Source organism: Vidua chalybeata, chromosome 16, assembly GCF_026979565.1.
Source record: "Vidua chalybeata isolate OUT-0048 chromosome 16, bVidCha1 merged haplotype, whole genome shotgun sequence".
In the NCBI taxonomy this organism is placed as follows: Eukaryota; Metazoa; Chordata; class Aves; order Passeriformes; family Viduidae; genus Vidua; species Vidua chalybeata.
In genome coordinates this window covers 1,454,265-1,471,790 of record NC_071545.1, presented here as the reverse complement: position 1 = coordinate 1,471,790, position 17,526 = coordinate 1,454,265, and the positions used below count along the sequence as shown (strand labels likewise).

Below are 17,526 nucleotides of genomic sequence, written 5' to 3'. Positions count from 1 at the left end.
AAACACTCTTTAATAGCTTTTATCTTCCTGATCCCAAACACAATTTCTGGGCAGTAAGAGAAAGGATAGGCTGAGCTCTTGCCAGCTGAGTCTTGCTAAAACTCCACTGGATTTTGATAAAAGTCCTGAAAACTCATCAGAGCCGCAAATCTGATTGCAGATAAAATGTTCTTGGAGGGATGTGAACCTGTGTTCAGGAACAGACATTTCTGTACCTGTGCAGCAAAGGAGAGACTGGAAATCCAATCCAAGCCTGTTCCTTTGGGAGATGCTGCCTGGAGAAACACCAGAAGCACCAAGTGTCTTCCCAGCAAAAGAATTGCTTTTGCAGTATTTTTCTTTTTAAAGGCTCCTTGTTTCTGCTCAAGGTTCTGCAGTACCTTGGTCTGGATGTGACCGAGGAGAAGAAGAGGCAGCTGCGGCAAAGCCTGACCACGGATTCACAGGGGACTGTGGCCTATGGAGGTGAGCAAGAGCTCTGCCCAGGGGGATCTGACATTTCTGTGCAGCTTCACTGGCAGCTAAAAAGGGAAAAAGGGACAGAAGTGGCTGGTGAGACACCTGCCTTGGGTGGGATGGAGCCTATAAAGAGGGAAAATCACAAACATAAAAGAAGGCATTCTGTAGAATCATGGAATCCTGGAATGGTTTGGCTTGGAAGGGACCTCAAAATTCATCTCATTCCACCAGACACCTTCCACTATCCCAAGGTTGCTCTGTCCTGTCCAAGAGGACACTTCTAGGGATGGATCAGCCACAGCTTCGCTGTGAAACCTGTGCCAGGGCCTCACTGCCCTCACAGGGAAGAATTTAACCTAAACCTACTCTCTGTCAGTTTAAAGCCCTTCCCATTGTCCTATCATAGGTAAAATCAGACTAAACAAAGTTGGTGCAAGGGCTTACTTTCCTTAACATCACAGCTTTCCTAGCAGGAACTGGCCAGAGGAGACACAGAAAATGAAAGTTCTGCTTTCTGTGGCCTTCCAGAGCATGCCTGGCCCACAGGGTCTGCTCCCCAGAAGGCTTTCAGCAAAAATCCAAAACTATCAGCAATGTCCCCAGCAGAGAGAACAGTCACAAGGCATCTGGATCAATTTTTTGTGCAGAGGGAGGGATTGGACACAGAACCACGGCCCTCTCCTACAAGTGACTGGAAGTCAAGTTTGTGGAAACAGAAATAATAATGATTGGGGTTATTTAGCAAATGTGCTGGTTTTGCAGAGAGACTCTGGCTCCTGCTGCAGCCCAGGGACCGAGCACCATCCAGGACAGGCTTCAAAGTGGGACCATGTGAACCTCATGAAGTTCAACAAGGCCAAGTGCATGTTCTGCACCTGGGTCAGGGAAGTCGCAAGCACAAATCCAGGCTGGGCAGGGACTGAGAGCAGCCCTGGGGGAGGATTTGGGTGTTGGAGGATGAGAGCTGGACATGCCCTGGCTGTGAGCACCCAGAAACCCCCCTGTGCTGGGCTGAGCCCTGGTATGGGCAGCAGGAGGGGGGATTCTGCCCCCTCAGGTGAGACCCCCCCTGCAGAGTTGCCTCCTCCAGCTTCGGGGAGAGCTCAGAGCCCCTTGCAGGGCCTAAAGGGGCTCCAGGAGAGCTGGAGAGGGACTGGGGACAAGGCATGGAGGGGCGGGACACAGAGAATGGCAGAGGGCAGGAATAGATGGGATGCTGGGAAGGAATTGTTCCCTGGCAGGGTGGGCAGGCCTGGCACAGGGTGCCAGAGCAGCTGTGGCTGCCCCTGGATCCCTGGCAGTGCCCAATGCCAGGTTGGACAGGGCTTGGAGCACCTGGGATAGTGGGAGGTGTCCCTACTATGGCAGGGGATGGAATAAGATCATCTTTATGTTCCCTTTGTGCCCAAACCATTCCATGTTTCTGTGATTCTGTGACTGGAAGCTCTGGGACCCTGGTGCCACCTCCCTGATGGTTCCCACCTGTCCCACGCAGCCCCTTCTGCTGTGCTTTCCTTCATGTCTGAAAGCAAAATTAATGTGGATTTTAAGACTTGTCAATTTAACACCTTTTCTAAGTGCTGAACTCACAATTAGTTGTCTTTTTGTTTAAATCGGTAACATGAGAAATGGCAGCAGGTGCAATTTTGTCAGGGTAATGTGGGTTTAGCTTAAAATTTTAAAACTTTCAGAACCACAGTTGTGAGAACTCCCCTGTGAAAATATCTGGGGTTTTCTGAGTTTTAAAAATGTCAGTTTTTTCAGTTGGATAAGGAACAGGAGTCTGATAAAGGCTGTCAACAACTCATTTAAGCCTGATGGGATTGCTGACAAACCCAGGACTATTAGAGAAACCTGTCTGGCATCTCTAAACCCTGCTTGGCACCACTGGATGGCCCCAAAATCAGTGGCATTTTCTCCTAACACAGAGCAATTTTCTCTTTTAGCCTGGTAAAAACTGATTGTTTCCCACAGATGTTCTCCAAGCACTCAGGGATCTGATGCAGCAGGAGCTGAACGAGGCTGGTCTGGATTCCGGCTCTGTGCTCTTCACTCAGCACGAAGTGGCCAATTTGCTGGATACATCAGCTTTTCACTCCCCGGTCAGTCACCCCAAAGCTCTCCTTCATTGAATCCATGGATCTTCTACATTGAATCCATGGAATTCTGAGATGGGAAAAGCTAAATTACCATTTTCTGGTTGTTCTAGAGTTAGAAAGTCAAGGCAAAACTATTCATGAATAATTTTTAATAGGAAATTCTATAAAGTACCTAAAACATCTCATTTTTAATAAGGAAATAACAGTATCTATGGGATAATATGAGGAAGAGCCTGGTGGTTATGCAGAAGGAGAAATAGCCATAATTAATCAATTCTAAGTAATTTCTTTTGGTTCACAAAGTGAAAATTCACTCTAGCTCAGCTATTTCAGCAGTGATGGGGATCAGAGAGTAAAATTCTGTGGGGCAAAATGAACCCCCCTGGAGCTGAATTATTTAATGTGACTCCTCTATTACATAAAAATGCTGACTCCTTTTTTAGGCGATTTTGATTCAATGTGTGATGAGTCTGTCCCTCTCCTTGCAGACCTTTGACTCTCTCAACTGCAATGGCAGCGAGGACCTGGAGCAGCTGCAGCTGGAGATGAGGGATCTGCGGCACGAAGTCCGCAGGCTGAAGGTGGAGCCTCCTCTCAGAGCAGATTTCTTGGCTGGGGTGTTCTGCTGTAGCTCTCTGTGGGGGTAATGGGGTGGCCTGTCCCTCTGGAGAAGTCACCAGTTTGCATTCCTCGTCACACAGGAGCCTCTCACCCTCCACTCTCCTTAATTGCCTCTTTCTCACTCTCAACCTCAAAGGAAAACTTATTTGTACTCAAGCATGCAGTCCCTTCTCAGCAGGGAGTTAATATATTTAAAAAGCAGGTCTCATTAAGAGTTCCAGTGTGTGATTAACAGAAGCAGCACCTCTCCTCTCACCCTCACCTGGCTGTGAGCACCTCGGCTGTGTCCAGGTGGAATTCTGCAGGTCACAGCTCTAAAAGCTCTCCCTGTGGGGGGGCAAAGTGCACAGAACTTCTGTAAAATAATATTCTGGTGGGTAGGGGCATTCTAGAAAGTGTCCTGTCATTTGTTGCTTCTAATCTGGTGAACGTATTTCCCACAGTCTCTCCTGAGAGAAGTGGAGAGCAGCAAGAAGTCAATGGAGGATGAGCTTCAGAGGCTGAACCAGGTTAGTGAAGGGATTTCTGGGGTGCTTGGGGTGGGTTTAGGGGTTGGCAGCTGAGGGGGACGTGGTGTGTTTATCAGAAGTTCCGGGTGCTTGCAGAAGGCACTGGGGTTCCTGTCGGAGAACCGGACCCTGCACAGCAAACTGCAGATGGCTGAGGTGGTGCAGAGACAGGCCCACAGCGCCGAGCAGGACTATGAGGAAGTGATCCACCTGCTGGAGGCTGAAATTGCAGAACTGAAGATGCAGCTGGCGGGGAAAAAAGCAAAGCACGTCTCTGAAATAGAGGTAATGCAACCCCCTGGAAAAACTTACAACCCTTCAGACTCTTCTGTGGGTTCATAGAGTCATGAAATTATTTGGGCCAGAAGGGACCATAAAGCCCATCTCATTCCAACCCCCTGCCAAGGGCAGGGGCACCTTCCACTATCCCAAGCTGTTCCAAGCCCCATCCAGCCTGGCCTTGGGCACTTCCAGGGATGGGGCAGCCACAACTAAGGTTACCCTCCTTCTATTGACACAGGAGAAAATGAAATAGCACATAGATAATTTGCTGTGTGGGACCACAAGGCCAACACTGTCTCTGGATCTGTGTTACAATTTGCATAATTTCCACTGTCCTTTCCCAAAGGACACTGCTTTTGCTTGTAGCAAATGCCACAAACTGTTGTTTCCAAAAGCCAAGGCTGGAGCATCATCACCACCTTTCTCCTCCCGCTGTGTTCCTGCCTCAGGAGGACATCCTGGAGCTGAAGAGGCAGCTGTCCCTGGCTGATGGCCAGCTACGAAAATCCGAAGTCTCCCGGAAGCGCCTGGAGATCTGCAATAGGAAACTGCTCCTGTTTGTGCAGGTGAGGTGTGGACCTGCCCCGGTGCTGCAGCATCACCACGGCCTCTTTCCTTCTGGGTGGTTTTGCAAGTCCAATCAACTTCCTGCTCCATAAGCAAGAGGGCTTTTTTTCCTGTCTCACTCAAAAAAGTCACTTTCTGTTGGTTAGGAGGAAGCAGAGAATGAACTCAGATCTCCTCATATCCCTGGGAGCAATGCAAACTCTGTGGTGCAGGTTTTGCTGGTGGCTCTGCTCTTCCTGGCTCCCCGCGCTGAGGCTGTCAAAATCATCCGTGCTCACCTTCCCCTGCTATAGCTCTATAAATAGGAACCTGGAGAGTGGCTTTGCTCTTCCAGTGCTTTTCCCCCTGGATTTCCTGCAAAATCTCACAGTTTAGTCTTTCATTTGGTGGGTTTTCCACTTCATTCCCTATATTGGGAACACCAGTATGTGTCATTAATAAACTGGCCAGCATGGGAAACATTAGTAGTCAGTGTATCTGCTATGGCTACTGGTGGCCTGTCCCAAGAATTCTTCAAATCAAGCAGAAACAGTGGAGCAAAAGGAAATGTAGATGCTGTGTCCTCTGCTCCAGAGAAGGAACAATTAAATGCCTCCAGAGCTTCAGCACTACGTTCTAGAGCCTGTGCAGTTTGGGGTCAGACTTTGGAAATATATCTCACTTGACCCCAGGGTCAAACATCACAGGATTTTTGAGCACTGGAGCAAAATGTTTTCCTCTTTTCTCCACCCCTCAGTAGTGTTGGAGAAGTGCACGGTAATGAGAGCTTACACGTGCAGGTCCAACCCAGGAGCCAGGGATTGCTGGCAGCCATGATCACTGAAATGCGGCCTGCAAAATTATTCCTTGGAAGAGGATTTTGTGTTGCATTTCATATATTTTAGCAGTGATATTAAAATGCAGAATTCAGATGTGTCTGTAGATTCATGAATGCTGCCTAAGCTGCAAAAGGCCTTGAGATATTTGCTTCAAGGGCAATGAATAAGCAGAAGCTGATTACTGTCATATTAAATCTGATCATCAGGAAAAACCCATGGGGTTTGTTCTCAGGAATTATTCATTTCTACAAGTTTGAAACCTTTTTTTTTTTTTTTTCTGTTGCATGACAGAACATTTACAAGGTCCTGAGCACACACAGTCATTTACCAGATGAGAAAAGGTAGGAGATGGCTTCTGGGAATGGTGAACAGCAACATGAAATGTCCTTTTCTGACCTTTCTCTGGGGAAGGTGCTTCACACGTAACCTACCCTGACTTTCTAAACATACTTTCACTTTGGAAGTGAAACCATGGGAGAAAGATGATCTGGAGGCTGCTGATGGGTGGGTGCTGGGGGACTTTGGCCTCTGTTCAGGCTTTTTTGGGAGTGAGTAGCTGAAACTCAGCTTGGGTTAAATTGCTCTTGTCAGCAGAGACCCCAAGCAGGTTGTTTCAGAGCAGCAGAGTTTTGACCCACCTGCTTTTCCAAACATAAACCAGGTTTTGGCTGCAGGACCACATCCTTTTTATCAGCAGTTAGAGTAGACAGAGTGTAAGCAAGGAGCTCTCCAGACTCTCAGCTGCATGAATGGCTGCAAACACAGAGCTCAGGCTTCTGGACTCCCCTCCAACCTAAGCCTATCTCCTATCAATTGGGCATAAATGTATCACAACTCTATGTGTGTTTTTAACTGATTAAATCATTGAAAAGTCACTGTCCCATCGATAATGACCAGTCCCTTTAAAAGCCAGTTTTTAAGAGGGATGGAAATCAGTTTTTAAGTTTCCAAGTTGGTTATTTCTAATATAATGCAGGGGAAATGCTTTTGACAAATTCTAAAGAATACTTTGCTATTTTTCTGTAACAAAGCAATGCAAGTGTGTCTAACAGACACTTGAATGTGGAGGGATGGAGATGCAACCCCCCAAACACACAGAATTTATGTAGCAGATCCTTCCTGAGAGGCTGGCCAGGATTGTCAATGACCATTCTCTGACAGAAGTATTGATGGCACTTTCCATATTTATAAGCGTCAACCATGAAACAGAAGAGGATAAAACAGATGCAGTCTCAGACACATCTCTTCCACCTCCAGATCTTGTTGACCTTTTGCTATCAGAAGCTAAAGAACTGTTAGCACCAATCCTCTCCAACAAGGACGGTAAGCACTAAATTAACTGGAGAAAGCTGAATCCCAGCAAGTCTCAGGGATCTCTGTCAGTGTTATTGGCAGTTTCCATCATCTTCCATATTTTTCCATACCAGTTGAGCCTCCCTGATTCTCTCATGCTCACTGAGATGTAACTGCCCTATATCCATGTGACTCATCTGTGAATCTGCAATGCAGACTCGCAGGGTATCGAGTCGAAGACTTGTGCCCAGGGCCAGAGGAAAGGCATTTATCCAGGGGGAAAACCCCAACAGGCAGGAGGAGGGTTTCACAGAATCACTGAAATGCTGGTTGAAAGGGACTGCTGGAGATCAGATCTTCTGCTCCAGGTAGGGCCATCCCAGTAGAGGGATCTGCAGTGGGTTTAGCCAGCCAGGATGGAGATCCACAGCCTTCCTGGATGGTGTTCCCTCACTGCTCTGTGACAAAGATCTTCCCAGCATGAAGGCTGTGCTCCCCCAGGGGCAGCCTGTGGCCACTGCCCCCACTTACACGGCCTGCACTGCCAAAAACAGCTCGGCTGCAGCATCCTTTAATTGCCCCTGACGTAGCAGTGGGGGCTGTGAAGTTGCCTCTCGGCCTCCTCTTTGCCAGGCTAAACAAGCCCAGCTCCCTCAGCCCTCCCCAGCCTCTCCCTGAAGGCCTGAGGCTTCCCTTGCTGGATCCTGTCCAGTTTCCCAACAGCTTTAAACCCAGGATCCAAACTTTCCTTACACCATCCAGGTACAATTATAGCAATGCTGAACAGAAGGGAACAGTCACCTCCCCGTTTCCTTGGAGTAAAAACCAGCCATGCTCCCTTTTCCTCCCATCTGTGAGAAAATCAGGGAACAGGCATCCAGCTCCACGGGAGTCTGGATTAAGCTTTCCCAGTCTGGGACTCTGAGCTGGTCCATAAGCCATAAAGATTTCTTGGCAGCAATTATTTGACCCTGCTTGTCTCTTCCCCCACAAAATGAGTGTCTGACCTCCTCAGTGTCACGTCTGGGTGAATGCACAGCCCCAAACAGGTGCCCAGTCCTTGCTCTTTGATGCTATTCACCAGCTCAGCGTGGCCATGGCCCAGCACTGCCTTTGTCTCAAAGCACAAGACACAAAGGAAATAATTGCAGCCTTTCAGGAGCACCTCTGGTTTATGAGTGCTGTCAGCATTTTCTGAGCTCCTGCCCCATTTAAATGTGCATTATGATAATGCAGCAGCAGCATTAGGCATGTTCTCTGAACTAACACTTGGCTCTGTGCTTCCATCTGCAGCTCTGCCATGGGACAGGGACCAGTGCCTGCCTGCTGAAGGAATCCCAAATTACAAGGAGTAGGTGTCAAAACTACTGTGGTCTGTAATTTTGACAACATAGATACTAAAAATTCCTGTTTGTTTTGTTGGGGTTTTTTAACCAAAACTGTTGCTTGACAACTTTTGATCAGACAGTCTAGGAGAGGCCTCCAGATGGCCATGACAGAGAAATACTGTGAAATTCCTAGACAGAAAGAGACTTCCCACCCTGCACGGTGTGAATTCCTGGAATTCTCTTTTGCTTTATAAAATGCTGGTTTTCCTTCAGGCCAGATGGGAATTTGTGGTTCTGTGGCTTGTCTAGCTAGCGTTTTTATAGTGCACTCTGTGTAAGGGAAAAAGCATCACGGAATATGTTAATATTGTATGCTGTGATATCGAGATGCTGTGAAGCTCCAGACAAGGAAAGCAGGATGACATGGCTTTGTTTGGACCTTAAACTGTTAAATTTCCCTGAAACCTCTTAAACTGCTTGTATTTAACAGAGCCATTTCCTAAAGTTATCCGAAAGTGCACTCTGAGACCTAAATATCTTCTACTGCTTTCTTAGCTTAACTCAACCTGAAGACCTGCCAGCACAGTTTTTTGTTTAGGTACAAAGTACCCATTTGCAAATGATAATTTCAAGGTTATGAAAAGCATTTTCAGACAAAACAGGCAGCCTGCACAGTCTAACCAGGCAAGATCTGTGGCTTCCTCTTCTTTCCTAAATAACGAGTGCTGTCTTCACATTCTCCTCTGTGTCCTTCTCCCAGACTACCTAAGGCATATTTCTCCTTTTCAGCCACCTTCATCAGAAGACCACGTGGCCCCCTCCTGCAGCCCAGACCAAGAGTGACCAACCACAGCCACCAAGCCCTACGGAACTGCCTAAGAAGTCGACATAAATATCCCATGGCTTGGTGGTGCTCTGAACCACAGCCATCCATCCCATGGGAGACAGGAAAGACACCCCCCAGGCACCTCAGCTTCCAGGCCAAGCAGACTGAGAACAAGCTTTCTCACACAAGAATCATTCTTCCTAACTATCCAAGACTTTTTCAGCAACCTCCCCTGCATGTCTACCTCTGAGTTATCATACAAGGCTTTTTGCTCACAGTTTTGCAGCTTTATAGGAAAAATATTCTCATGAGGCTACAGAGGCCTGGATTTCTGTGGCAGCCTTTTAGAGCTTGTATTCTGGGTAGCATGAATGTACCTGAGGGACTCGGGGGTCTCCAAAAGATCCCTTTTGGTATTTCAGATGAAAAACCAAAGTCTATTTCATGACTGTAATCAAAGTAGCTTAATCCCTAGTGTCCTAGTTGTCTTGGGATAGGTACTTCTCTTTTTATTCTTTTTGTATAGCTTATTCCAGCTGCAGTGCTTGGAGTGGGAAGCAGCACCTCAGGCAGTTGGTGGCCAGAGTGCAGGACAGCCAGCGGGGTGCTCCGGTCACAGCGTGGACACCGAGCCCTCCCTGGAACGCGGGGCAGGACATGGTGGGCATAGTGAACATAGCTCAGTAAAGGTCCCTGGTGTCACTGGGAAATGAGATCCACATGATGCAAGACTGAGACAGCAGTGGATGGGAATCAGATCTGAGATGGGCAGAGGTCTGGAAAATAAAATGGAAACACTCCCCACAAAGAGTTTCCTCTCTGGGTTCTGATTGCAGCTGCTGCATTCAGTGTCTCACAGACAAAGACACAGCCTGAGACCATTTTTCCTCCCTCTTATTTTGGCAGCTCCTGGGGAGATGCATTGAGAATTTGCAGGAAAATGGGGTACAATCTGTCTTTTACAAATAATTTGTTAAGATTACTTCAAATCTTCTTTGTGGGGGTTCAAAGCATGTGGATCCTTTATTGTCTAAATTAAAGGCTTAGGCAAAATCATGACCCTCACCAGTATCCCCTGCACTCGAGGTATCACTGCACTGCTAAACTAGCAACTGTGTGGTGGAATGTATCACGTAAATAACCAGTCTGAAATTTTAGGTAAGCTTAATTTCATAGCTTGGGGTAAATTAAATCTTGGGAGTGCATACCTCAGACTATAAATTAAAGGACTTTTAAAAGGAGACATAATCCTTTGGACTGCTTACAAGGAATATTCCCAGGAAGGAGAAAATATTCATCATGGGATATCCTGTGTTTAATAGCTCATTCCCCAGTGCTCTCTGCTGTAATGGAATGATAGCAAATCCTGGTGTTACCTGAGCTTTGTTCTCATCTCCTGTGTTACTCAGACAGGTAAGAGGCACACACAGCAAAATCCAGTCTCACCAGTCTGGTGTAACTTGGCTCTGGAAAAACACCTCCAGTTCCCCTGGGGTTAACCAGCAGATCCCAGTCTGCCCCCGGCAGGGTCTCCCCCAAAGCATTTGCCTGGAGGTGACATCCTAGGGAGACATTTCCAGCCACTGCTTGTCACACTTGTCAGGGAACAGCACAAACAGGATTTTGGGAAGGAGCAGGTCTTGGGTTGTGCTGTGTTATTTCATATACCCAGTGTCACTTGAGACACCTGGGAGAAAAGGGCAAAGTTATGGGGAAAACAGACTCCTTTAGGCTGCACTTAATCAGCTAGAAAATCAACAATCTGTTGTGGAAATCAACAGAAGTTTCAAAAGCCTCTCTGACAGTAATGGAATACTTTTTTCAAAATACAAGTACTGAACTCCACCTCCAAGAGTGCTGGAAAGGCAGAGACCAGGACTGTCCCAGCAGGGACCAGTTACATGGTCTGAAAGAGAAATTGTTGATGATGCTTCCACAGTCTGTATTAATCCATAGATCTGTATTTAAGGTCCCAAGGAAGAAGATTTTGTATTAAAGCATGACAGTGGGTGAGGGTTTGGATGAAATAAGCATTGTGCAGTTGGTACTGGCACCTGGAAAGGGGCGGAAACAAGGGGATGCTGCTCCAAGGTCGCTGTATTTGGGGTCTCCTGAATTGTCTGTTTCCAAAAGAGCTGTGAAGTTCTCAGCCTTTTAAATAGCCCCAACAGCTCTGTGCTCTCAGCTTACTGGCTCTGGGAAGGAAATCCTCCATGTTCCCATCAGCCACTGGAGAGCCTCACGTCAAACAAGGATCAAGCACTGCATGCTTGCCAAAGCTTTCATGTTTCTCAGCTGGTTTCCAGGATTTCCTTTGAATTTACCATATTCCTTTTGCCTTTGCTCTGAGCTCAGCAGACTTCCTTCTCTCTGTTAACCCCCTCTGTTCCAACACCATCTCTGCAGAGCAGTGCTCAGAGCTAAGCTCTGACAAGAGCTGTGCTTCTGGAGATGACACTGACTTTGGTGACCCAGAATAACAAACCTGTGTCAGGCTTTACTCCCCGGCAAGGGGAATCAGGCAGAACTCAGCAAGGCACAGGGTGACAGCTCCTCACAGAACTACCAAGAGGCAAAAGGGGAAATGCATAAAGGAACAAACAGCACAGAAAGAGAAGTTATTTAAATAGGATGTTCTTCATTCACACAGGGCCTGTCCAGCACTCTACAAGAGAGCTGAACACTGGGTTAATTTGCAATACTTTTGGTTTGCTTGTAAGATTGTGAAGATGTGCTGCTGTCACAATGTGCTGTGTTCGTCTCAGAGAATGTGCCTTGGAGGGTCCCAGAATGACTGCACAGAAATGAGGAGGAGTATTTGTGATAAAAATGAAACCTGAATGGTCTTAGATCTTCCTGAGTGGCCTTCCAGATCCTGAAGGGATCCTATACAAAAGATGGAGGGGTGCTCCAAAAGCATCTAGTAACAGGGAAAAGGAGAATTCTTCACACTGACAGAGAGTAGGTTTAGATTAAATATCAGGAAAAACTTCCCTGTGAGGGTGGTGGGGCCTTGGCACAGAGAACCTGTGACTGCCCCATTCCTGGAATGTCCAAGGCCAGGTTGGACACTGAGGCTTGGAGCAACCTGGGATAGTGGAAGGTGTCCCTGCCTGTGGCAGGGGGTGCAACTGGATGAGCTTTAAAGTCCCTTCCAGCCCAAACCATTCTGTGTTTCCATGATTCTATGATAGGCTGGAATATGGCAAATATTTTATGAGCCAAAATGCAGAGAGACCCCCACAAACAGAGCATGTCAACACACTGCAAGTGATGAACTCAAAAAGACGCATTTAAAGAGCATCAATAGGATCAGCTGTTGAGCTGGAAGCTTTGGGGGTTAAATATTACTGATGTGATGGGTTTATTTTGTATTTCTCTTATGCAAAGCAGAAATTCAGTTCTTAGCTGCTGGTGGGTCAGAGGGTGGGAGACTCCTCTGCTTCATAAAACAAACCAAACCAAGATTGGAGCATCTGTTTTAAAAGCTGCAGAAGCAGGGAAGGCGGGGCAGGGAGCCACATCGGTATTGTCTCGGAAGGTGAATGTAGCAGAGCCATTAGCACACTGTTCATCTGCAGTCCCACGGGGAAAGGAACCCAACCTCAGTCTGCTGGTCTCCAGTTTCATCCCTGCCAGTGATCTCTGCCATCTTGCTGGGTGACCTTGGGCAGCACATTTCATCTCAGTTTTGCACCAAAAAACTGACTGAGAGTGGCACGGGGAAGGCAAAGCCCAAAGAGATCCCTGGGATGTGGGGGCAACCTCTTGGAACAAAGGGGTCCGTGAGTGCTGTGGGGCTGGGTACGGCTGGTCTGGTTTCAGTAAAGAAAGCCTCAATATTTCAACTTTTCCTGGCTCTCAGAACAGCAGATCCAGCTTTTTCTCAGCTCTGGTGAAACAGAGATTAAGTGCTTAAAAGGTGTCTTTACAGAGGTGTGGAGGAGGCAGAAGTGAGCTCCAGCCCAGAACGGTGCAGTGGAGTAGGCTGGTGTGTCTATCCCAGTGCTGGAGGCTGTGTGGGGAGCCTCTTCTTCCTCTCAGCTCCACTGTGACACCTGGACTGAAGCCCACGTTTAGAGAGTGGAATACACCTCCACGCTGCTTAAATTGGGCTCTAAAAGGCAGGTGAACTTTACTGCTGAATTTTTAAAGCGAGCCTTTAACCAGTGCTGATTTTCTAAGGGTTGTTGAACACGTGTGGCAGAGGGCTGGACAGCAGCTCCCCAGAGTGACACTGCAGAAAGGGCTGGGCTAGAGGTGTGAAACTGCCTTTTCCTTTCCCTTCTCCTTCTCCTTTTCCTCAGGGATCCAGGGGGATCCTTCCCCTGCGCAGGGTCGTTACCCCAGCACCTCCATGGCAAACCACTGCATTTTCTGGCCTCGCTGACTGCAGCTTTGCCACAAACCTCCTTTGCAGCTTCTTTCAGCTGCTTTCCTAATAAGGTAAATAGGAGTAACAATACCATGAACAATCCCTACAGTGATGTGCCAATGCATTTGAATTGCTGTTGAGTTTTTTTTTAATTTATGCCACCAGATGAGGCATAGAAGTTGAGACAAAAGCAGAATTTGAAGTGAAATGCCCTTGTATTGGGGGAAGTGAAGACTAAACGATATCTCCAGACCAGATGTCCTTCCTGGAAGACATTCTCCTTTCTAACTGCAGGAGTTCCTGGGCTGGGCTGCTGAGGGATGAGAACTTCTTTCTGAGGAGCTCCCATGAGAAAAAACTGAGGGTCAGTGCCAGCCCTTGAGGCAAACACCCAGTCCTGGTAGGTGGAAGGACTGTCAGGGCCCTTGGGAATGCCCTGGAGAGTTGGCCCTGTGTCAGGGGAAAAGGCAGCCCACTGACACTGGAAAATGCCAAGGTGACCTTCTGGCAGCAGGAGAAAACAAGTATTGGAAAATAGGAATTACAGTCAGGGCTGCACAGCAGAGAAAAAGATGGATTGGGACTCACCAAAATCTCATCCAGCTTTTATAACCTGAACAAAAGTGAAACAACCACAATTGTGGCACAAAGTAGTTAGAGGCTGGTGCAAATTCTGTAGCAGGAAGATGGAAATAGTGCTTTATTTTTTCTTCTGTTTTCTGTGAGGAAATTTAGTAGTAAATGAGGAACAGGAGAGACATACTTCTTTAAAAAAGAAAGTTGCATTGTGATGGGAAATTCAGAATATTTATTTATAATTAAATACATTTTGGTTTTATTCTGAATATATATTTATAAAGTAGATGTTGCAGGCCTTGAGTAACTTTGTGGCTTTTGATGCCAAGTTGTACTGCAAAGGTCTTTAGGAAAAGTGCCCTGACTCCACAGGCTGTAGCCTTGGGAGCTCTGACATTTGATGGTCAGCGGTTGTTTTTGGGCTGTGTCAGGCTGGTCTCCTCAGTCTGAGATAGCAGAACATTTCAGGAAATATTGCTGATCAGAAATAGTACTGCAGCTTCCTGAAATGTCTGCCCAGATAAGGGGACACCCCACAGCTGGAAGTGATAAGGAGGCAGGAAAAGACAAAGCAGTAAATGTGATGTTACTTCAAGACCAGCAGGCAAAGGGGCAGCTGGTCCTTAGGGAGAACCTGAAAGGAGGTTCTGAATGTGCAAAACATTCCCCTGCTGGTCTCTCACATCCCTCTCCTCCACCACTCCTGGTGCCACACGCCTCTCCTGCCCCAGGACCAGCTGCTCAGCCACTCTTTGACACCCCAAAGTTGGGCAGTGTTGGCATCATTTCCTCCACAGAGCCACGGCCCCAAGGACTGTCACTGAATGGTGACAACTGCCCAGCACATGGCCTGACAAACAGGGACCACTCATCCTGAGCTGCAAAGTCCCTCCAAGATTCACCAAACTCTGCACAGGTTTTCAGAGAGGGGGAAGCTGAGAGGTGAGGATGCCTCCCAGTGTCCTTCTCAGTTTCACTTATCTGAGTGATCCCCTTGTACCTCATCAGAGAGTACTGTCTGGGGAATATTTGCTCAAGGAGTGGGTTCACAGGTGTGTAGTCAGGTAATAAATCAAACAATACAGTGCAGTGATAGAGTAAAGGGCTGAGGTGAGCAGGTCCCTTTGCTCTGACCTACCCTGGGATGAGCAGGATTAGATTGTGTTTGGGAGCTGTGGCTCTGCCTCCTCCTGCCCTGACCCAAGAAGGTTCCTCTTCTTCAAGGGCAGGAATCAAAGAAACACAGAACATCCTGAACTGAAAGGGTCCCATCAAGGTCATCAGGTCCAACTCCTGGCCCTGCACAGGACACTCCAACAATCCCACCCTGTGCCCGAGAGCATTGTCCAAGCACTCTTTGAGCTCTGGCAGGGCTGTTGCTGTGACCTCTCTGTAGGATGGGGTGAGCCCATCTCCACACACACCCCTCGTTATTCTCCTTTTCTGCCCACGTGAGACCCCACCTGGAGACGTGCCCGGGTCTGGAGTCCTCAGCACTGGAAGGACACGGAGCTGCCGGAGCGAGTCCAGAGGAGGCAGCAAGATGATGGAGCAGCTCTGCTGCGGGGACAGCCCGAGAGAGCTGGGGGTGCTCACCTGGAGAAGGCTCCGCGGAGACTTTAGAGCCCCTTGCAGCGCCTAAAGGGGCTCCGGGAGAGCTGGAGAGGGACTTGGGACAGGCCAAGGGGGAACGGCTTCCCACTGCCAGAGGGCAGGGATGGATGGGATATTGGGCAGCGATCTCCCCCTCACGGCCCGGACCCACCCGCCCCTCTGCGAGATGGCGGCGGGGGGCGCGGGGGGGCCGCACGTGCGGGGGGCGGGGCCTGCCCGCGCCCCCGCAGCACAATGGACAGCGCCCTGCGGGGGGCGGGGCCGGGCCGCGCGGGGGGCGGGGCCGGCAGAGGGGCGGGGCCGCCGCCGGAGCCGCCGAGAGCGGGATGGGTCCGGCCGGGCTGCGCCGCGCCCGCGGTGAGGGGGAGCGGGATGGGCGGGAGGGGAGCCGGGGAATGGGATATGGGTGCGGGAATATGGGTGAGGGATATGGGAGGTGGCCGCGGTGGGCAGCGCTCTCCGGGGGTCCCTCGGGGCGGCCGTGTGAGGGGAGGGCGGGTGGGTGTGAGGCTTTTCTTGCCTCGTGTGCCCGGGCGCGTCGTGAGGCGGCGGAGCGGGGGCGGTGGTGGGTGTGGGGCGCCGGGAGCCGCTATCCTTCAGACACGGGAAGCCGAGAGGGAAATTTTAGTCATAATCCTGTGGGGTCAGGGAAGGAGCCGGTGAGGACCCGCGCGGTGGGCTCGGGGTGGCGGGGGAGCCCTTCGGGTCTAAGGACAAAATACAGCGGGTCTGAAGTTGTCGGGTTTGTGTTGTGCCGGGGGCGAGTGCGGCGGGCGCCGGCTGAGGGGCGGGCGGGGCTCGCTCCAGGTGGGCTCAGCCGTGGACGGGGCTGCGAGCGGGACCCCGGTACCAGCCCGAGCGGCTCCGGAGAGCCGGACACGCCGAGCTCCTCGGGGCTCGGGGTTCAACAGCTCCACCCTGAAACTCACCCTGAAGTATTTATAAACTCAAAGGGTGACCCTGATCAATGCTGTTAAATGCATTCATGGATTTAACAGGTTGCCCAGAGAAGCTGTTGCTGCCCCATCTCTGGAAGTGTCCAGGGCCAGACTGGATGGGGTTTGGAGCAACCTGGGGTGGCAGGGCTAGAACTAGCCCTTGACAGGGGCTAGAACAAGATGGGCTTTAAGGTCCCTTCCAAACCATTCTGTAAATCCATGTTTTCAAGTCAGCTTCTAGGTGAACCAAGTATATTCTCTGGGTCACTTGGCTAAACTCCTCCAAGCAGTAGAATTGGTCTGTAGATGGTGAGAAGGTGCTTGTGTTGATGGCACCACTTTATCTGGTGGGGTTGATGACAGCCAGCCTCTGCTCAAGGAAAATACAGCTGCAGATTTCACTCAATGCATACTGAAGCAGTTTGCTGGTGCTTTGTTGCGAGTGAGCTGCTTCCTGGCTCCACTCTTGATTTACGTGTTAAACTGAAGCATGGGGTCCTTGGCAGAAGAAGGATGTGAACTTGTTGAAATGGGTCCAGAGGAGCCCATGGAGATGCCTCAAGGGCTGGATCCCCTCTGCTCTAGAGCCAGGCTGGGAGAGCTGGGGGTGCTCACCTGGAGAGGAGAAGGCACCAGGGACACCTCAGAACCCCTTGCAGGGCCTAAAGGGGCTCCAGGAGAGCTGGAGAGGGACTGGGGACAAGGGATGGAGGGTGATGAGGCCCTTGCACAGGTTGCCCACAGGAGCTGTGGTTGCCCCATCCCTGGAAATGTTCAAGGCTAGGTAGGTTGGGGCTTGGAGCAACCTGGGATAGTGGAACCTGTCCCTGTCCAATGCAGGGGAGGAAACAGGATAGGCTTTAAGGTCCCTTCCAACCCAGACCATTCCAGGATTCTGTGTTTCCTATTCTTAAATTGTGTTTGAGAATTGAACTATTTCCTACACTGGATGGATAAATGGATGTGGTATGACTTCCTGTGGAGTAGTAAGGTGAGGAATGAGGGGGTTTACTTCAGGAATGCCTATCCCCTGCTACAGGCTGGCAAATATCAGGGAGTTAGTGTATTGCTGTGCGTAAAAGTTCCATGGTGATTCTTTGGTGAGAAAATTACCTTATGAGATGGATGTGTGGAAGTACTGGACATGGAGCTTGTTGTGATACACAGATGAAAGAGAAAGGAAGAGAAACAGCTCTAAGAGCAGAGTGCTGGACACTGTTC

At 49.2% G+C, this 17,526-nt stretch overlaps 1 protein-coding gene across 1 annotated transcript in view; it reads left to right on the top strand.

Annotated features, from left to right (window-relative positions):
• LOC128796324 (syntaxin-binding protein 4-like) overlaps positions 1-9,811 on the top strand; it is a 49,275-nt gene extending 39,464 nt beyond the window's left edge. The window contains exons 15-24 of the mRNA XM_053957863.1: positions 369-465; positions 2,434-2,561; positions 3,047-3,139; positions 3,623-3,688; positions 3,785-3,973; positions 4,420-4,536; positions 5,647-5,696; positions 6,548-6,678; positions 7,942-7,999; positions 8,766-9,811. Coding sequence (XP_053813838.1) covers positions 369-465; positions 2,434-2,561; positions 3,047-3,139; positions 3,623-3,688; positions 3,785-3,973; positions 4,420-4,536; positions 5,647-5,696; positions 6,548-6,678; positions 7,942-7,999; positions 8,766-8,868 — 1,032 coding nt within the window. The 3' untranslated portion in view covers positions 8,869-9,811. The remainder of the gene's footprint in view (positions 1-368; positions 466-2,433; positions 2,562-3,046; positions 3,140-3,622; positions 3,689-3,784; positions 3,974-4,419; positions 4,537-5,646; positions 5,697-6,547; positions 6,679-7,941; positions 8,000-8,765) is intronic.
• The last annotated feature ends 7,715 nt before the right edge of the window (positions 9,812-17,526 follow it).